General features: G+C 31.5%; 1 protein-coding gene across 3 annotated transcripts in view; it reads right to left on the reverse strand.

Annotated features, from left to right (window-relative positions):
* Positions 1 to 540: 540 nt before the first annotated feature.
* LOC142333221 (uncharacterized) overlaps positions 541 to 23,057 on the reverse strand; it is a 49,291-nt gene continuing 26,774 nt past the window's right edge. For 2 of the 3 annotated variants that reach the window (XM_075380207.1, XM_075380206.1), the window contains 2 exons: positions 5,771 to 5,920; positions 541 to 2,752 (listed from right to left, as the gene is read on the reverse strand). In XM_075380207.1, coding sequence (XP_075236322.1) covers positions 2,441 to 2,752; positions 5,771 to 5,917 — 459 coding nt within the window. In that variant the 5' untranslated portion in view covers positions 5,918 to 5,920 and the 3' untranslated portion in view covers positions 541 to 2,440. Of the gene's footprint in view, positions 2,753 to 5,770; positions 5,921 to 6,722; positions 6,874 to 23,057 lie in introns of all 3 variants that reach the window. The other variant, XM_075380205.1, reaches the window with a different exon arrangement.

Raw genomic sequence — 23,057 nt, forward strand, 5'->3', positions numbered from 1 at the left:
TATTAAGGAATTCAAACAACACCTAAATATGTGCATATTCAGAGCGCATATTTTGAATCAAAAATGTGGAGGACAGTACACACACATCTGTAATTTAGAGAGGCTTTGGTGGAAGCAATTTTTGAAAAACAATATGTGGCCAAAGCGAAAACAGGAAAACCATCGCTAGAAGATGATCCTCTGAGGTTGAAGGAAAGTCTTTATGTATCTACAAACGGAAGAGAGCAAATGTTTCAAGAAGATATGTTGTGTATTTACACGATAAAAAGCGTAAAGCATAAAGATACCAGTGCACGAAGTGCGATGTTGGGCTAGGTGTAGCTGTGTGTTTTAAAATAACTTATACACTAAAAAACTAATAACAGTCAAAATAATAAATAATAAAACGTTTAGTACTAAAGACAATGATTTCAATCGCAGTGTAAAATAATTTTAGTGTTATTTATAGGCGATATGAAAACATCATTAACATATTCTAGTTAGGTTAGGTAATAAGGATTTTATAAATATAATAAAATATATTTTGCATTAAAAATTACCCTTTATTATATGTATACTAAGCAATCATTTGTTAAACAAAATTTTTTGTGTATTTTATGTTGGTTTTATTATTTAAAAAAATAACAGTATTTCAGAAACAAATTAAAAAAATATGAATGTAAGACAGCAGTGAGTCAGGCTGAACGTTATTTGACAGCTGGCAGTTGAAGCTACTAGATGTGCAAAAAATGTTGCAATTCTTATACTTGGACGTATGGTATTATGCTATGAAAATCAGTGGACGTTCAGCAAAACTGATGAACATCTTACAATTTTATTTTGATAAAGATGCAAATGCTGCGCAGGACCGTGAAGAAACTTGTGTTGTTTATGGGCAAGATATGTCATCAAAAACAACAGCCAGAAGATTGTTCAGCCGCTTTTGTTTTGGAAATTTTGATGTCCAAGATGCTCCTTGCAGTGGAAGACCAGCCACAAAATCACAGAGAAAGTGAATGATATTCTGGCAAAAGTCTAGCCGTGCAAGCCTTCATGATATTGCCAGTGGCCTAACACCCATCATCAAACACTGTTAGTCCATTCAGAGAAAGCCGGTTACAAAAATAAGCTTGACATTTGGGTGCCACATAATCTGACTGAAAAAACTTTACTCAATTGAATTTCTATCTGTGAATCTCTACTGAAACGTCACAAAACTGAGCCATTTCTGAAGCCAGATGATCATGAGTGATGAAAAGTGGATAAACTAAGAACACAATGGTGAAAAAGATTGTGACTGCAACAAGGAGAAACTCCATAGTCTGTGACAAAGCCCACACTGATAACCAGGAAGATTATGTTGTGTTAGGTGTAACTGGAAGGGCATTGTGTATCACAAACTGCTGCTGCCAAGTAGTATGATAGACTCAAACCTGTACTGATGGCATTTAGTGTGACTGCACTTAGCAATTAAAAAAAAAACGACGAATTACTAAACAGAAAGGATGTCATACACCACAGTGATAACCGCCAGACTGCGACATCTTTAACGACCTATCAATAATTGCAAGAACTTGACTGGGAGGTTATGATGCATCCACCATATAGCCTGGACCTAGCACCATTAGCATATTACTTGTTTCAGTCTCAGCAATAACTCCCTGAATGGTGTTAAATTAGTTTCAAAAAAGGCCTGTGAAAACCATGTATCACAATTTTAAGAACGGAAACCTTAGAAGTTCTATAGTGTAGGATTTATGGTGTTGACAGAAAAGTGGTAGAAGGTTATCGAAAAATATAGTCTAGATAGTCTCAAAATGTTTTTTTCAATAACAATAAATGTATTCTACATTTTGGACTCCAAAGGCTCATTACTTTTTAGTCAACCGGAAATAAAGGAAATATGAATCATGGAATGTGCAGTTATTACAAAGCTTTTTAACAGAATTGTACGTAATATAAATGGTTCCAAATGATCTTATTAATAAACTAATTAGGTTATAATAGTGTATGCAATAATGTAAAAAGAAAAAACTAGCCACAAACTGCCAAGACCCTATAACAGAGACAATTTATATCACTCTGTAACCTATTTGACTTTTGTGTAAAAGTTTTTACATAAAAATTACATATGAAATTTTCTAACCCGTATGAATAGAGAGATGTCTTTTTAAATTATTCCTGCCACTAAATGTTTTCTTACAAAAATTACAAGTGAATTTCTTCTCACCATTATGAACAGAGAGATGTGTTTTTAAATTACAGCTTCGATTAAAAGTTTTTTTACAAAAATCACAAGTAAACTTTTTCTCACCAGTATGAATAGAGAGATGTGGTTTTTAAACTACAGCTTCGATTAAACATTTTTTTACAAAAATTGCAAGTGAATTTTTTCTCATTTGTATTAGTAGAGATATGTATTTTTAAATTACTGCGTCGAATAAATGTTTTTTTAGAAAAATTACATGTTAAGTTTCTTTTGACAACATGAATAGATAAGTGTGACTTTAAAGTAGATCTCTGAGTGAAAGACTCCTGACAAAAAACACATGTGAATAGGAAGATGGAAGACATTCCTTTCTTTAACTGGTTTTTCTATAATTTGCAAGCACTTTTCTTTAAAAGAAAAACAGTTGAATTCATCATATTCTTCATCGATGACATTATCACATACGCACTTATATTTTAATTTATTGCAAACCACACATTTTGATGTCTGTAAATGACTTTCAGTAATTCTTTCCTCCACATCATTGATAACTTCAACAAGATCCTAAAAAAAAAAAAACGTAACTGTTAAGTAAAAATCTATTGGAAAACTTTGTTATTTTTAATAAGGTCAACTACAAATTGACAACTTATACTCTAATATTAAATATCTTATGTTCATATTTAAGCAAGCCCAATGTGTTTGTTTCAACGTAGCAAAAATAAAAATTTCTTTAGTATAAGCAGTTAAAACACAGAAGACAAAATATAACACAATCAAACTATACGCTACATAGCACAAAAACTAAAACTGGTCAGTCAACAGGCAATTTCATAATGCCAAATAAAAAAAAACAAATTTAAAAAAATTACTGTAGTTTAGAGATTGATCATTACATTTGCTCTTAAAAAAACAAACAAAGAGAAGAGTAATAAGATCGGTTTATCATTTTTATTAGATTTTCATCCACTGGAAGAATTGAATGAAATGAAAAATAAGAGAAAACAACAGGTTTAGTACTGGATGGGTGAGTCAAGTTAATAATGAAAGAATTATATACTGAAGGTCCAAAATTATATTAATTGACCATGAAAATGTCAAACAAATTATTTTAATTTCTCTTTAATACATTCTGATGCACAAAAATGAGAGTGCCATGAGAAAAGCAGTGTAATAATTGTATGTTATTTATCTTCAAGATTGAGCTACACATTTCTAGAGAAATGTTATCATCATGTTTCTAAATCACATATATTCAGATACATATCATAAGTTTTTAATGCAATTTATAACGTGCTGAGGAATAATTTCTTATTTAAAAGTTTCTTAAATGTGTTCTGATTTTAAGAGAACTCTATGAGCAACAAATTTAGATCTTTAAAAACATAACAAAATTAATTAACATGTAGCAATGACATTTAGTGTTAGCTAGTGAACATCACTTCAGATAAATTGTGGATTTGTTGTAGTATCAAAGCTACAGTTCATTGTGTCAAGGTTTGGGAAAAACTGTTCAACAATTTTGGCCAGACAATGTGATAAAACAGTACAATAGCATCTTAGCATGTAATTAACACCTAAGATCCACATCCAATAATACATCATTTAGAAAAAATTAGTTGATTATGAAGCGACTTAGTTTTCTTCAACAGTCAATATTGATCAAATTTAGAGTAATAATGAAAGCATCTCTTTATAAATAAATTCTATAAATTTTATTGCTAAGATCTCTAAAATTGGTTAACAGGACAAATCAATCGCTAAGTTGATTGGGTTTTATTGTCAATTTTTAAAGAAGGAGACAGATTTTGAGTAACATGATTAGCATCATTGTAGACAAAATATTCAGCAGTTATTACATTCCGTCAATTAAATTCATTGCTACCATCTAACTTGATGAAAATATACCATTCTAAAGCACGAGCTGTAACAGGAAGTTCATAAAACAGTGAATTCGAAAAGTAACTATACACCTACATAAACATGATTATAGGTTGAGGAATTTTATTCTGTGTTAATATGAGTAATGTTTTATACAAAGGTTTGTAATTCTGTATTGAATGCAATTAGCTTCCATGAGCCGATCAGGATGTTGAGACAAGAATATGTGTTTCAATTAAAGAAGATATGATTCTTTGTTGTCACTGTTAGTTCATTGTCTTTGAACGATTGAGGCTGTCTTTCTATGTGCACACTGACCAGTGAATATTTCTCATTTAATACATCTTCATAAGCATAATAGGTATATACAGACAGTGAAAGATTGGTATTTTATTAGATTTCCAGGTATACTTGGTTCCTAATCTATATAGCATAAGAACACTAATTGAAGCCTTTGGGGAGATTGGATCAGTAAAGAAATAAGAGTGAAGTGGTAGACCGTCAGTACTTGATCAAGACGTATCAACTGCTACGTGATGTAGTCTTAACAAATCTGTGCAAAAGTTAACAGAAAAAAAGCTGCAACAAGGCAATTTGTAATAAGCTCAGTCTTGACCCATATAAAGCGATTCAAAAGTTATTGGCCAGAGACTGTGCAAAGTGAATCAATACTGGGAATGGTTTCAACAGTTTCTAGTGGATGTTTGTGAGCTGCCAACAATTTAAGCACAAATTTAATTTATACTACCGTTTAAATATGAATTCAATTCTCTGTGAAAAGAAACTAAGAAATTAACCTTGTTTTGAGAAAGCCGATGCTTCCACGGCTTCAAAAAGGCAAGTTTTTTGCTAAAAAATAATGACATTTCAATATATTCTACTAATTTTCAGATTTATATCATGCAATACTCATATTACTATTGTATAATCATTTTAATATAATTACCGATTATAATTAATTACAGATGAAAAAAAGATTCTAATCAAAAAGTACTGAAAAACCTTAGAGAAATGGCATAAAACCACATTAAAAATCCCAAGGAACCCTCAGAAAACTCATAAATACCACACTAAAACCTATACATGATGTACAGATCCTGGAAGAGTAGCCTCATGGCTGTTATCAAAGACCAATAAGAATGGTATTAAGAAGTACAATATTTCTTATGTTTATTAATTTCTATGTTTTATGGATGTTTTAACAGCAATAATACAACATGCTATTAAAACAGCATGTTGGATTGGGAGAAAACAGTGTGTTATGTTACATAATTTGTTATGGCTGTGTCACATTTACAGTACCATAAGAGACACAATGAAGTAGTTTTCTCTGAGGACAACAATGTTCTTTATAAAACTGGTTTCTGTGAATAGATTATAAATTTACTTGCAAGAATATATAAGCTGCATTTCAGTAGGTTTGTTGCGTGATGAGGAACAGTATATTTTGGCAATATGAAGAAAGAAACAAGAAAACTTATATAAAACCTTGCACAGAATGTTTATTCTTTATGAAAAGCCACGAGTTTTCAGGAGTGACTTGTGATTTCTCAATTGTACAATCATACACTATCATTACTGTTTTATCATTTCACATACAGTTTGGTATCACTTTTTTAAGCTTTTAATCAAAATATCTAGTGTTAAACAAGAATGCAAAATATTAGGTAAACCATCAAAAAGTAAATGAAAATATCTTACTTTTCTAGATGTTGTCGGTTTATCATCTGTCATAGCAACAGGAGCAATCAAATGTTCTGTTCGTTCTGTTTCATGCTTGATTTCTTTTTTAATACTGGAAGATAATGGATCTTCATCAAAAAATGAACTATCAGTTTGTGCATCCATTCTCTGCGGCAAAACAAAGTAATAATAATAATAATTTATTATCGTTATATAATTAACATCTATTAAAAATATATCTATTTTTTTTACAATGATAAAATAAATTGATTTTCATAGAAATAACTCATCCGTGTGAGTACATCTATAATAAATATTCATCTGGAACCTTTCAGTAAATAATTACACATGATAGTGCCAGAAAAGGGAAATATTAGAGGCAGTAAATTAATAGATCAATAGAAAAATGTTTGCGCTTAAGCAAAATCTAAATTGTTTGGTAAAAGAAACAGGTTGCTGGTACAAATATAAAGAAACACATCAATTTTGTTTGGAAACAAAATTGCAGTGACATAGAATAAGGATTATTGAAACCTATAACAAAGTTTCTTGTAACTGAACATGCTTCATAAAGGCAAGGATAGCTTTGAACTCTTTTAATAAAATATTTTCATAAACGATGTTAAATGTGGGTATAAAATGAATATGTTAATCACCTCTGTTTAAGGCATGAGGCATCTGCTCACAATATTTTATCTGTTACGTACTGTTGTACAAAACTTTTATCTACCGTAAAATGTTAAATGAAATCTGTTAAACAAAGCTATTTACCCCCCCCCCCTATACACCACTAATAAATGTTTTTTACACTAAAAATCAAAATATTTCATGTCAGACATGAATGATAAATGGTATGTGGGCTGTAAACAGTAAATAAAAATATCTTTATTAAGAGAAAAATTGAATATTCTTAAAATAACTAGGTTTTATATTTTTAACTTAAAACAATATAAAGAAGAAAATAGGTTACTTGTTTAAAAATTGTCAGTTCATCAGCTGTCTTGGCAAGATGTACAAACAAATATTCTTGTTGCACTGTTTCATGCATGTTTTCTGTTTTAATGGGCAAGGAATAATGGATTAACTTCCAAAAATGAATCAGCAGTTTGTGCATCCATACTCTACAAAAATAAGTAATAATAATATTTTAATATAATAGTGTGAGTTAAAGTAAGAGTGGTTAATCAAATATTAACCAACCGACCATTAATAAACACATTACAGATTTTTTGCATGAAAATTTCAGGAGAACCATACTATTAACTAAACATCTAAATTTATTACAGTGTTTGTGGTAAAGCCAGACTGCATTAATTTTCTGTGGTACAAAGAAGCCATTGCGGAAAAGTTAAAAATTTAATAGAAAAATATGAGATTATCTCTTCTTATAGAAAGTTTACGAGAACCTTCTACAACTACCTTTTAGAGAATTGAACAATCACAACCAGTACATCAAATTTAATAAAAAATATAATTTATATGTAGAATATGATTTCAATTAAAAAAAAAAACACATCGAAATCTGCCTACTTCCAAGAATATGTTTAATGTTTTTATTAAACTTGTTTCAGAATACTTTTGCCTCCAAAATAAAAGTATTTTGGAGGCAAAAGAAAGTATTTTGTCTGCAAAATAATTCTGAATATCTGTCTCTTGTTGTTCACGACTAATTTCCCGTTTGCTAATTAGCAAGTCTGACTCCATCATGGGTGAGCTTCCATAATTTCACAAAAAATACATAAGGATTTCTTACCTACTGCCTATGCAAATACAATTAATTATTATATGTGTTATTGAGTTTACTATATCATTACATTTAGTTATATTAATATACTTATACGTCACGTAAATAATACACACTTCACACTATAAAAATAATTTTAATGACTACCAAACATCATCTGACAGAAGAGATTCCATATATATGTTACCAAGGGTGTCAACAGATGACAACACATTAAAGGAATGCATATCAATTATACTAATGTGCTATTGCGGTGTTCGTAATCATACATCACAGTCCAATATATATATAAAAACAATGAAATAAGATGGTGAGTTAGCAACCACCATGGATCCTCAAGGCCTGTAACGAACAGTCACCTGGGGAACCACTGAGTTCCTTGTTTTAATTATTTTATAATACTGGTTAGAGAAAACTTAAAAAAAGACAGGCCAAAATATTGCTTAAAATTTTCTATATATTCTTTTTCAGCAATGTACAAACACAAGTGAATAGATTTATAAAAGATTATATGTTAACACTTTGAGTACCACGTGGATTCACAGAGTTACAGATCTAATGGCCGCGTGAGTCGAATGTGTCACCACATGTTAGGTTTAGTTATATGGCCGTGTAACTCCGCTTTGGTTTCATAGTTCCTATTAAAACACATGGCAAGTGAAAGAGCATGGCCGGTAATGTCATGAAACTGTTATTGGCCTGTTGATAGCGAGTCCACACTGGTCACATGGCTATTACTGTATGATAAATGTAATGAAATAATGCAGAACATCAGTATTACAATATGATGTTATTTTTATTGACAAAAACTATACAAAAGCAACTGCAGAAAATCTACTTGAAAATAAAAAAAAATTAACTTTTCAGACAAAATATTTATGTACACCAAAAAAACAGTCCAAACAAAAGTGTTTTTCTCACACCACACATTTATATTTGGTTTGAGTAGTTTTTCGCACGGCAATCTTCCTGCCTTCGGCCTTTGACTTTTTTTCATAACATTTATGAAATCGCCTTCTTCCTTGTCTGCCTCATCGAAGGCGGTGAGGTTGGTCTGCTGGTGTCGGAGGAGGAGGAACGGCACTAATGTTGATTCCTGTCAGTTCTTCGACTAATTCTTCTTTGAATGCGATGATTTGCACGTTTCCATTTGTAAGCTGATTGTATAAGTATAGCGCATTTACTACATCGGTTCCAAGAAGCAATTCTACAGCAAGTTTTCTGTACCGCTTCAGTCCACGTCTCAGAGGTGAGCAATAACTCTTGATTTGTTTTTTTTTGTAAGAATCTGTTAAATCCCTTTATATACCGTAATTTTTTGAAATTTTTTTCACAAGAGGGTAGCATAAGACTATGAAGGGAGGCGATCAGATACCAACATATTTTCGTAGAGCGCTAATCAACCGCGGATCATTGTGATGGGAAAAGGTTTTAACTGTTACTGGCCGCATGAAGCCAATGCGTCACCACACAAAAAAACAATCGTTAAAAACGTATTTTTTACTGAAATGAGTGACAGTTATTACTAATACATTTTTTTTGTGATACTGAATGAAATTATATGAGAAAAAAAAGTTAGCCATTAAAATCGTTTTACTTCCTGTATCAAAATGTTTTAATCATTATTTATAGAGATTGATATACACAGGTAATTTTATTAAGCATGGCCCATTGTTATAAGTACATAATTATAGTTAATTTACAAAAGCCAATTGCTGGTAAGCAGTCTTTTGTATATTAACTATAATTACGTACACAGGTACTTAATGACAACATAAAAATTGATAAAATTTTGTTTTGTATAGGTACAACCTGACTGTACCACATAATGATAGCAGTCCATCCCTGAATTTGGTTTGAATTTATTTACATTAAATTAGGAATTCACACATTATTATTTTAAGGATGTGGTGGTGCAATGGATGCACACTTGTTTGGTTTAACGGGTTTTATAACATTTTTATTTAAACTTTTTTTAAAACTTAGTTTTATTTTATAATAATTACTAGTTCATAACCAGTTTTAAATTATTTATAAATTCCTTGTTTATGTGTTTGCATGTTTTATTAGTGCTTGTCATTTTTTACATTATAGAAAAAAAAACTTTTTTAGTTAAATTAAATCTCTCATATTATGTGGATATACATGTTTTAATTACATAAAACAATCAATATTGTAAATTTAAAAAAAATATTTATGAGATGAGAAAACAAACAAAAAGTGTCACAACATAAGTACTTCTCATTATGAAAGATTAATTTGTTATCACCATATAAAAAATTATGTTTTACTGCGACTATATTTAATCAGTTTTTGCAAAGATATATTCTTTTGTAAGATAATATTTTACATGTTGATACAACAAAAAAATAGTAGATATGTGGCAAAAACAAAGTTGTTTCTTAGTTGTTTTTAGAAATAATTTATTTAGGTGATAATTATTTCTATCAATTAAGGTATTCTTTGTAAAAAAAAAAGTTTTTTAATTTGTAGTCCTTCAAAATATTTTTCTAGTTACTGTGCTTATCATTCCAGTTAAGCGTATTACATATTTTATATTATATATTTGGAATTGTGTATATAATATATATATATATATATATATACACTAGTACACAGTTAAAATATCCAATAAGAATTGAAAAGAAAGTTTTCTTGGCTAATTTTTGTTTTATAATCCAGTAACTTCATGAAGTCAATGACTTGTTGACTTTGATAAAGTCATCTGCTCTAAAAGCAACTCTCCTCAGATGAGTCATGCAAGCACAAGATTTCTACTATCTATGTAATTAGCTTCAGTTTATTTATATAGTCAGTTATTTTAGTTAGAATTAACTTATTTGAAAAAAAAATGGTAATGCTGACTAATTAGCTGCAGTAGAATATATAACAAAAAAATATTGTATTATTTTTCAATCAAAAACATAATTTCTTTGACTTAAAAGTCAGGAAAAGTCACTAAACTTTAATAAACCATAAAAAATATTTATATGAAAAATTATGACTTTATTACTACAATAATTTAAGTAAAGTTAATTTCAGAATGTGCAGACATGGAAAAGACTGAATCTAAAGTCTAAGACTGAACATAGAGCAGGGCATTGTGGGATCGGTTTCTTCAAGTATCTTGCACTTACAGTACAACACTTTGATTGAGATCCTCACCGCTCAGGAGAATTTGTGTATAATATTTACAAGCGATAAATATATTTCACATGCTTGAAATTATTTTAATGCAATAATCTACAGACTGCAATCCCATGTACAAGCCTTCAGACTTTTAGAGTAGATTATCAAACAAATAGAAAATTAGAAGGCAATAGCACATTAGAATACTTGATAATTTTCCAGTAAACGTCTTTAAATGATTAATTTATATAAAAAATGTTTAATATAACATGATTAAGGTTAAAGTATATTAGATACTGTACACATAAATGCATCATAAGCACTAAGAGATTAAAGATTGACTGCCATGACAGTTATGTTAGTGCCATTATTGCTATAAGGGGTTATCATACCCCCCAGATAAAAGTGTCGCTACTGCATTGAAGGGTTATACAATCCCTCACATCAGCTAATAAGAGAAACAGATTGGGTGTGTTCAGATATTCATACTGCACCAGCACATATATATTAAACTGCGTAAAACACTCCAAAGAATCTGAAAGTGCCTTAGTATTAGGAAAGCATGATTTTAGTAAATTTTGCAACCCGCTAAATCAAAATAATAAAATCTTACCTATTCCCTGGTAACAACTTACTAAACAATAATGTTTTCATAACTTTTTATTACGTTGGTTGAATAGACAATGTAATTTTATTTTATTAGATTTGTAACAGATCAAGATGTATGTTTTCTGTTATGGTTTGTGATTTGTTTATTTTATGTAGTTACAAAGCATGATTATAAACAAACATGTATATTACCAATTTTTTAACATTATAATTACAAATTTTGATAAATTAATTACCGATATGCTTTATTAAAACACATGTTGCAAAAATCTAAGCAGACAAGAAAACAAAATTAAATGGGTGATGTGCTTTAGTGAATTTAACATTTAGTATTTTATAGCGTATTTTGTTAGTGAAATTATAGACTGGGATATAAGAAAAGTCTTTTAAAATATAATAAAAGTAGATCCAGTTGTAGGTCGGTGAACTGATCAGCAGACGTAAATTTGTAATGATAATGTTACCTGGTAAAGTAAATACAAAATATTATGATGCTCATAGGTTTATAAATGGTGTAGTGAATTTTATTTCTTTTTTTTTTTAAATATAAAGTGTGTTATGTCAACTCCACAGCCGGAAAGGTCTGTTGACCCCTCATATGTTTTTAGTTATTACTGTTCAGTTATGTAAAATTCTGTATTTCTGGATGCTTTCCCATAAAGTAACATAATATACTTAATAACAGCAAAAAAAAAAAATGCTAGCAAAATTGGCCTTCCAGCCGACATTTCTCTCAGCAATTTAAGATAATGCGATGACAGGTTCAGTAACCCCTCATGATGGTTAACCTGTTAAAATGACATGGCCCATTCACAACTTGTATTTTGAAAGTTTAAAAAAATATTTTTATTAAATTAGATTTTAATAATAAAATTTTATAGAAAAATAAATTTTTGTGATACATATTTATTTAAATGACTGTAAAATTAAGTTCATTCAGTATACATTTTAATACAAATATTTTGGCTTGTTTGGTAAATCAAAATCAACTCAAACGCTATGTATCAATCCGAATTTATTTTTCAGCAATCATTTGTACATCACATTTTCTGGACCTCTGTTCCACAAATCCAAACGATTTTAGATTCTTTCTTAAGTCCCAAATGTTTTGGTTTGGACCCAGTCACTATAGAGTAATAGAAAGGTCTGTTAATATATAGTAAAAAAAACTACTGATCTTTAGTATCTCCACAGTATTCAATATAAATATGCTTCTAATCAGAAATTTCAATACACCATTAAACATATTTCCTGTTTTTTGAGCTTGTTAAAAGATGGTACTAACAAAAACCATGAAGTTTTAGTAAACATAAATAACTCTGTGCAGAATTGAACTCAAGATTCATAAAACTGGATTTCACTGCTAGATATGTGTGAAATAATATAATTAATCTTCTTGCTCTTGTGTGCAGTATACAGATAGTTGAGAGCAGCTGTACGTACATGCCTAATATTTATTTGATTTTTCTTTCAAAAATTGATCCTTACGAAGTTCTAGAGCATAAAAGATATCCTGTAGACTTACCGACATACAATCAGGCAGCTGTCCAGTGAATGACAAAGAATACTATCCAGTTTATAACAGCCAGAGCTGGACAGGTGGAATAACCAAGAGCTCGGCAGTTCGAACATTCAAGTGAATGACTAGGAATATTACGCAGAATACTGGCAACACAGGAAAGCATATAAGAGGCCGTACAACCCAGACTAGGATATTTGGGACAGCCAAGAGTATAATAGGCCAAACCCACCAGTGAATGGCCTGAAATTTATCCAGTGTTCAGCAAGCCATATACCCAAGAATACAATGGGCAGTTCTACCCAGACAGCTGAGCACACAATGAGCCAATCAAACCAGTTAGCCAAGCATACAGTAGACCATTCAACCAAATAAGCCCGATACACAGTGGGCCAATCTATCCAGACAAACATGCAGTCGGTGGCATTCAGCCGAGTTAGCACGTACAGGCAGTAATACGTTTTCCCCATATAGGCTATCAGCCAATAATTCAATGGGTCATATAAATAAAAGTACAGAAGGCCAAACAAGCTTGAGCATATCACTCACTACATACAATCAAGCTTGCACTGGGACGTACAACCAAGACTCTTTCTGCCCTACTACCAGGCATACAACCCATTATAGAGTTCTTTCTTTCTTTTTTCCTGTTTAGCCGACAGTAATTACCGTTCATATAATACTTCAAAGGATGAATGAGTGTAAATGAAGTGTAGTCTTGTACAATCTCAGTTCGACCATTACTGAGACATGTGGTTAATTGAAACCCAACCACCAAAGAACACCGGTATCCACAATCTAGTATTCAAATCTGTGTAAAAATAACTGACATTACTAGGATTTGAACGCTGGAACTCTCGATCACCACTAGACCAACCCGGTGGGTTCATTATAGAGTTCTAGAAATTCATAACAGAACTCTAATGAATTGTTTTTTTAAGTAACCATTAATCCCCAAATTAATAAATACATAATACATATATATATACACGAGGTGCTACCCAAAAGTTCGGGGAATTTGAATTTCGCCCGCGAACTTTGCTGGTGTGACCTGCTGCCGCTTTTCTTTTTCCTGTTTAGCCTCCGGTAACTACCGTTTAGATAATACTTCAGAGGATGAATGAGTTTGAATGAAGTGTAGTCTTGTACATTCTCAGTTCGACCATACCTGAGATGTGTGGTTAATTAAAACCCGACCACCAAAGAACACCGGTATCCACAATCTAGTATTCAAGTCCGTGTAAAAATAGCTGGCTTTACTAGGACTTGAACGCTGGAACTCTCGACTTCCAAATCAGCTAATTTGGGAAGACGCGTTAACCACTAGACCAACCCGGTGGGTGACCTGCTGCCGCTAGATGTGGCTAACAGTACTCTTTGTGAATCAGTGTTCCAACATCTGTGACGGTGAGAGACTGCATTGTTGACTTTTGTGTGGTTGTGAAACGTTGTGTTTTACTGCTTCGCCGAAGTTCTAAATGGCAGATTTTAAAGAGCAAAGAACCTGAATAAAATTTTGCTTCATGCTTAAAAAAACCGGTGCAGAAACCCATCGCATGCTTGTGGAAGCATTTGGTGACAATGCTATGAGTAAAAGTAACACTTTTTTGAGGTACAACGATTCGAAGATGGACGAACGACAGTCGATGACGATGAGCGTTCAGGAAGACCATCAACAAGAGCAACACCGGAAAACATCGGGAAAGTGCGAGAGGCTATTGTTGTAGATCGTAGACAAACAATCCGTGATGTTTGTGCAATCGTACAAATGTCATATGAGTCCGTGCAACGCATCTTGTCGGACAATTTGAACATGAGACGCATCGCTGCAAAATTCGTACCGAGACTGTTGAACAGCGACCAGAAATAAAATCGAGTAGCTGTCTGTAATGAATTGAAAAATTCGACAAGAGATGACCCTAACTTCATTTCCAACATCATAACCGGTCATGAGACATGGGTATACGGGTATGACCCTGAAACTAAGGCAGTCGTCGCAGTGGAAGTCGCCAAGTTCGCAGCAACGTGAAGTAGATGATGACTGTTTTTTTCGACATCAAAGGCATTATCCATAAGGAATTTGTTCCTCTTGGTCAAACTGTCAATGGGATGTTCTACCGTAAAGTTTTGAAGCGGTTAGGTGAAAGCATTAGGCGCAAACGTTCAGATCGGTGGGGTAACAACAGCTGGGTTCAGCACCATGGCAACATGCCCGCGCACACATCGCTAGCCGCTTGGAATTTCTTGGCTTCCAAAAAGACAGTGGAGATTCCCCATCCACCATATTTGCCTGACCTTGCCCCGTGCGACTTTTTCCTCTTTCCGAAAATAAGATTTCAACTGAAAGGCCGTCGTTTTAACACAATTGAGGAGATTTAGGAAGAAACGCAGAACGTGCTTCGAACACTTACACCTGCAGACTTCCAGGGATGCATGGAATCATGGGAAAAACGCTGGGATCACTGTATCAATGCCCAAGAGGATTACTTTGAAGTAGACAGTGGAAATTATTAGTTATGGTAAGCTATTTTATTTTTATGGTAAAATTCCCCGAACTTTTGGGTAGTACCTTGTGTGTGTGTGTGTGTGTGTGTGTGTGTGTGTGTGTATATATATATATATATATATATATATAGTACACTTATTCATGGAGGTAGCTTGTTTAATTGGTCTTATGGCCAATTAAATGAGCTAAATATTTATCCATGTCATACTAGCCAATATCACAGTTAAAATATTAGTGAAAAATGTCTTGTACAGAATTTAAAAGCGCAATAAATTAGTTAACAGTTAAAGTTTTATTATTTTTACCTTACCTGTAAATATAATTATTCGATTACATAATTAAAAAAAAAAAAAAAAAGTTGACATTCTCTATTTTAAATATGAAAATACATTATACATAACAAAAACACATTTTTCACGTGGCTTAAAATACATTTAATTGCACGGCTTGAAAAGGCAAACTGTTAATATCATAACCATAAGCTGCTATGAAAATCGTTCTATAAAGCTGAAGAATCCTTACTTCTAAATAAATTTAATGATATTGTTACTTATTAATTGGATTTTCTTACTGATATTATTAGTGTACATTAATTATTGGTGTTCAATTAATGGCTTCATAGCAATCAGCCAGAGATCGGTTAAGACTGATAGTTAAACTTTAATTATCTGTCAGTCTGCGGTGAAGTGGTTTAACCTCAAAATAAAAAAGTTAAAATTTCAGCATGCAGGCAATTTATTTACCTGCTTGATGCAATATGAACGATATAGTTTGGCCATTAATATTGTATTTAACCACAAATCATTTTAAAAACAGATTTAAAAATAAAAACCACTTTAAATATTATAATTTATTATTAAAAAGTAACAAATTAGAATTATTATACTTTTTACATCAGCGGCTCAAAATGTGTGTACTTCTTATCTTCCAATAAATTAACTTCAAAACTCATCATCTACAGCCTTGTTTATCTCATTCTCCATGACCTCTGCTACAGTTAATAATTGTTCATCTAACAATCTTTTGTAAACAAGCAAGCAGTTGATATCATGAAGTATTGCTGGCTTCACTTTGTTGCCGAAAGGTACAGTGTCTTGCTCTGTTTTAGATCTGCTTCTACAGAAAGGTTCACCAAGAATTTTCACTGATTTTTCTGCTATTGTTTTTGTGATGGATTTTATTTTATTTTTTTTGAAATGGGAAGCACCTGGAAACGGTCACTTTCAAAAGAATATCAGCATATTTCTTCTAGTCTCTCATGTCAATATTTTTCAAATGCTGAAGTGTAACAAAATCTTTGAATATTGTAAAATGAGTTTCAGAATTTTCTATTTTACTTTTCTTCCAGATTGCCAGTTCCAAACGACCAAAAACTTGGTCAGCGTGAATACAGGAATGTTCCCTATCATGACCGGAAATGTTATAATGATATTTTCATGTTTGGTAGTATAGAAGATAAAAGCCATTTGGACAAAATAACCAACATACTTTTATTTTTTGTGTTCCCACAACCATCAGCGTCGAGGGCTACTTTTGTTTTTTCCTTGAGACCCAAGTTATTTAATCTACCGCTGATAGCAGAGGCTATTTGATTCAAGCCTTTACAATATTCATTCTCAGTCCAAAAATAAAAGAAGCTGTTTTCTTTATTTTACCACGGTCCATTTGAACGCTTACAATCGATGACGTTGTATAACTACATCATGTAGCGAGATACTTGATCAGCTATCTTAGGCGGCATTAAATTATTTTCCTAGTCAAAACTCATAACCGCTTCTTTTTTGTCTACCTGCTTTAGCATATTTGAAAATCCTCAGCTCCATATTTGAGTACAGTTAACTTAAGTTTTAAATCGGTTTTCCTCTTCACTTTGAACTAGTTTTATCTTTTCTTCAAGAAAATGCAAGATTAATGCATAACAAACTTGTATTTACCACAGTACTGCCAAAACCAATATTAAAAGAGGAAAAAATACATTTCAAAAATTCTCTTAATTTGTTTTCATTGATTCTTCATGCTCACTAAGATATATTTTTCATATACTGAAGATTCAGATCGCTGCTTAAGTACTGCCGTTTGACATTCTTACTTCTACAATAATAACTTTTAAGTGAAGAAAACGTGTTTATAAATGCTACTATAACCTTTTTCTTTTGCTTCTGGAATAGAATTGTTCTCTTTTCTTCTCGTTTTGGTAGGAGAATAAGCATCATGATAAAACTTTTAGCAAATTAATTAAAGTCTATCCTCTGATTTTTTAAGAAAACTAACAAATTTTGTATGACAAACTAACATTTACTTACATTTTTAACTCACAAACTTACATTTGTCTGGAAATCTCATCTTGTTTTAATTAGAAAATAGGTTGTGCTTACTTCTTCTCTTTTGGTTATGCGATCATACTTAGATTTGATACCACATGTGATATTCTTATTGATATACTACTAGGAAATGAACTCTTTAAAAGAATACACATCTATGTCGAGTCTTTAACAAGACTGAGTGAGATGAAGGAACTGAAATTAAAAACGCAGCCTCCCTGATAGATTAGAAGTTGAGTTCAACACGCAAACGTAACATAATACAAAACGTGAAGTAAAAATAAAACTAAATAAACAAAACACTACAAAAACATCATACCTTATAACACAAGAACAACAAAACCAAAAGACAGGAAAGACCAAGCGAAACCCTAAATTCCCTTGGCAGTCTATTCTCTTGCCAGGTACCCAATCCACCAGACCAAATCGCCGGAGTCTGTCTCTGAAGGCGCCATGACCAGAAAGAAATTGCGTCACATACTTGTTAGGCTGAACTCAAGGGGCAGCTTGAAAACCAAAAATGTCTGGGAAGAGATCATACATATAACATCCACCCCTGCCTCGTCCCATCTGCCTACCATAAAGCATTGCCGTGACGTTTTATCTTGTGAATTTTTTGTGAAATCAATTCACCTGATCTATAACTCTGCTGCTTTTCTGAGACAATTAAATCTATCGGTCTCACGCCTGCAATCACCAAGATTGCCTCCTATGAATAGTACGGTAATCTCGTGTTACCATTAATAATGTAAGGCGTTGAGCTCTTAATAATATATACCGATAGCTTTTAAATATTAGCCTATTCGCTCACACCGGTACCGCATATAAAATAATTTCCTCGCACGTGCCCTTATACAGAATACTCATAAAATCCTGTGGCCTAAAAATTAAGACCTCAATCAGGATTGACTGCTGGTCGAACCACCGGACAGACTGTAATGATTATTTTAAATGATTTGAAAATTAACAGAACTATATTTGCACATCATTTTTAAATATTTGGAAAGAATAATTTTATTGGCCGTAATTTGATTTAATCATATAAATTTATAAAATGTAATGATATATTTTAACGATACATATATTATAAATTATCGTAAATCTCAATCGTGGATCACAATATATAATTAATTATAACTTTATTTATTTCTGTTATGTAATTTTATAATCATTCCCTTACAACAGTCTTTAAATATAACTGCAGTTTGGCTGTAAGTACTGTCCAATCAGATACTGATATTTCAAGGGAATTATTGTTAATCCGCAATTGATGAAATTGGTAAAATCTAATTAAGAGTAAGTTACTCACACTATTATACATCAACTAGCTGGAAGTTTCAGAAAATTAAACTTGAATCCATCAAAGAGGTGTTTGCTATATTACATTTTGAGAGGTTCTCTTGGAGAACAATCTCTATTTAATTCCTAAGTGAAAATAATAATCTTTTTTAATAGTTTCTTTAACTTATATAAATCTTGTTATTTTCTTACATTTGAATTCGGCTGATGAACTGTCGGGCTTTCCGTGGACTCACAGGCCGATCCAGTTTCCTGCTTGGTGGCTGAAAAGTAAGCCTAAGGGCTGAGGTACCTATCGGGTAAAGTAAATCCTCATAACGTATGAAATACAAAGGGTAAAGATGCATTTTCAGTTCTATTAAACTAATATTTTTTTTTGTACCTTTATATACTTTTCCTTAACTCAAACAATCTATCTCCTTTTTTCAACTATTTTCTTCACTTCTGTTTTCTTTCACATATATTTTGAAAAATATAATTGTTCTTTTGATATCCAGGGAGATCATCTGTAAATCATTTCTATATTATTGAAAGCTAAATTTTTTTGTTGAGAAATCATGTGCTTTCTTAAAAAAATCACCAGCAATAACTTCATCTGGAACCTCAAAGTTAATGAACAAAGTTAATTACATTGTCACCCTATGTCACTGAGGATATAATAAGGGTAATTTGTATAGTTAAAAGTAAAAAAAATAAAAATGTTTGTTTAAAGTTAATGGAAATTCAGCTTTCATAAAGAATAAATATTGTTTTTTTTTTTTTTTGTCTTCAGTCATTTGACTGGTTTGATGCAGCTCTCCAAGATTCCTTATCTAGTGCTAGTCGTTTCATTTCAGTATACCCTCTACATCCTACATCCCTAACGATTTGTTTTACATATTCCAAACGTGGCCTGCCTACACAATTTTTCCCTTCTACCTGTCCTGTCCTTCCAATATTAAAGCGACTATTCCAGGATGCCTTAGTATGTGGCCTATAAGTCTGTCTCTTCTTTTAACTATTTTTTTCCAAACGCTTCTTTCTTCATCTATTTGTCGCAATACCTCTTCATTTGTCGCTTTATCCACCCATCTGATTTTTAACATTCTCCTATAACACCGCATTTCAAAAGCTTCTAATCTTTTCTTCTCAGATATTCCGATCGTCCAAGTTTCACTTCCATATAAAGCGACACTCCAAACATACACTTTCAAAAATCTTTTCCTGACATTTAAATTAATTTTTGATGTAAACAAATTATATTTCTTACTGAAGGCTCGTTTAGCTTGTGCTATTCGGCATTTTATATCGCTCCTGCTTCGTCCATCTTTAGTAATTCTACTACCCAAATAACAAAATTCTTCTACCTCCGTAATCTTTTCTCCTCCTATTTTCACATTCAGCGGTCCATCTTTGTTATTTCTACTACATTTCATTTACTTTTGTTTGGTTCTTGTTTATTTTCACGCGATAGTTCTTGCATAGGACTTCATCTATACCGTTCATTGTTTCTTCTAAATCCTTTTTACTCTCGGCTAGAATTACTATATCATCGGCAAATCGTAGCATCTTTATCTTTTCACCTTGTACTGTTACTCCGAATCTAAATTGTTCTTTAACATCATTAACTGCTAGTTCCATGTAAAGATAAAAAAGTAACGGAGATAGGGAGCATCGTTGTCGAACTCCCTTTCTTATTACGGCTTCTTTCTTATGTTCTTCGATTATTACTGTTGCTGTTTGGTTCCTGTACATGTTAACAATTGTTCTTCTATCTCTGTATTTGAACCCTAATTTTTTTAAAATGCTGAACATTTTATTCCAGTCTACGTTATCGAATGCCTTTGTTAGGTCTATAAACGCCAAGTATGTTGTTTTGTTAAAATAAGGTTATCATTTATTTTCTTATTCTTATATGAATGAAAGGTTAAGCTTCAAACTTACTGACAAAGGTATAACACGACACGTTTAGACAAAACACGTAGCATTCAAATAAAAAAATAATGTAATAACAAAAAAAATATTTGTACGTAAATTAAATACATAATAATGAACATAATTTATCAAGACTACTTACAGCTTATGCGAAATAGATGATTATTGTCACGCGTACCATCAGCAAAACTAAGAGTTAACAACAGAGCGCTGAGCAATAACACATTCATATTTCCAACAGACAAAACTCACAGTATACAACTAGTTAATGAAGACAGAAGAAATACTGCAGTGTAAGTAATAATGATACCAATAACTGGTATCATTTATAGATATGCTGATGTCAGCGGTTGGATGCACCAGTGTTTTTTTTTGTTTTTTTTTTTTTTTTACGGTTCCTGATGCATTATTGAATATATTTTAAGTTATGTACATTCACAACCAACAGCAATTGTTTAAGATATAATTTTTTTAAATTATTCTGAACAAATAACATATTGTTTTTTATTTTTAAAAATAATGGTTAATTAATAAGAAGAGAATAATAAAATGATGCTACTTTTTTTCAAAAACAGAATAAAATTATGTTTTTTTAACAATAAAAAGATATATAAATAGAACACATTAAAAACATGTTATTAGAATATTAATATGTCTACTTGCAAAGTCAAAACAAACGTGTCTAGAAATAATGTAACGTCTTTGTTATTTTTTTCTTTTTAATATTACTTTTTTAAATTCATAATTTATAAATTTTGAAATAATTGGCACCCCTGTTTTATTAACATGTTTTTATCATTAAATGGTCAAAAAGGCTAATTATTTTTTATTTATTTAAAGAATATACTGTCAGACAAAAGAATTTAACCAAAGTTACTGTTTTCTATTTGGTTTGTCTAGCTGGTGCCTGAATTATATCTGAGTTAGGACCTATGGTCCAAAAACTAACTGTTATTAAATGCAATGTTTTTTTTTTTCTAATTTAAACTAATGTAAATCAATATTAAGGCAATAGTTCTCCTTGATCACAAGTTAAATAGTAATGAATACAGTCACTATTTTGATTGGTTATTGCATGTTGTTGCTGCTTAATCTATGGTAACTGTTCTAAAGACTTAGCTAAGTTACTGCATGGATATTTAACCAACAACCATTATTTAATCTGTAAAATATTGATGTCTCATCAGATGGAACAAATGGTTTTGTTTGGTTACTTATTAATTTCTCATAATGTAAGACAGTTGTAACATATTGTTTTAATGTTACCTTAATTTTTTTATATTGAGTAATTATTTACATTATAGTTACAATTGTTCCATAAAAGTCAATAGTCATGAAAAATAAATATTATTTTAATATTAATAGTAATATTAATAACATTATGTAATAAAAATAGATATTACATAACAATAATAAATGTGAAGAATACAGAACAATTAGTTTAACTAGTCATGCATCAAAAATCTTAACTAGAATTCTATACAGAAGAATTGAGAGGAGAGTGGAAGAAGTGTTAGGAGAAGACCAATTTGGTTTCAGGAAAAGTATAGGGACAAGGGAAGCAATTTTAGGCCTCAGATTAATAGTAGAAGGAAGATTAAAGAAAAACAAACCGACATACTTGGCGTTTATAGACCTAGAAAAGGCATTCGATAACGTAGACTGCAATAAAATGTTCAGCATTTTAAAAAAATTGGGGTTCAAATACAGAGATAGAAGAACAATTGCTAACATGTACAGCAACCAAACAGCAACAGTAATAATCGAAGAACATAAGAAAGAAGCCGTAATAAGAAAGGGAGTCCGACAAGGATGTTCCCTATCTCCGTTACTTTTTAATCTTTACATGGAACTAGCAGTTAATGATGTTAAAGAACAATTTAGATTCGGAGTAACAGTACAAGGTGAAAAGATAAAGATGCTACGATTTGCCGATGATATAGTAATTCTAGCCGAGAGTAAAAAGGATTTAGAAGAAACAATGAACGGTATAGATGAAGTCCTACGCAAGAACTATCGCGTGAAAATAAACAAGAACAAAACAAAAGTAAATGAAATGTAGTAGAAATAACAAAGATGGACCGCTGAATGTGAAAATAGGAGGAGAAAAGATTACGGAGGTAGAAGAATTTTGTTATTTGGGTAGTAGAATTACTAAAGATGGACGAAGCAGGAGCGATATAAAATGCCGAATAGCACAAGCTAAACGAGCCTTCAGTAAGAAATATAATTTGTTTACATCAAAAATTAATTTAAATGTCAGG

This window comes from Lycorma delicatula, chromosome 12 (genome assembly GCF_047948215.1).
Source record: "Lycorma delicatula isolate Av1 chromosome 12, ASM4794821v1, whole genome shotgun sequence".
Lineage (NCBI taxonomy): Eukaryota > Metazoa > Arthropoda > Insecta > Hemiptera > Fulgoridae > Lycorma > Lycorma delicatula.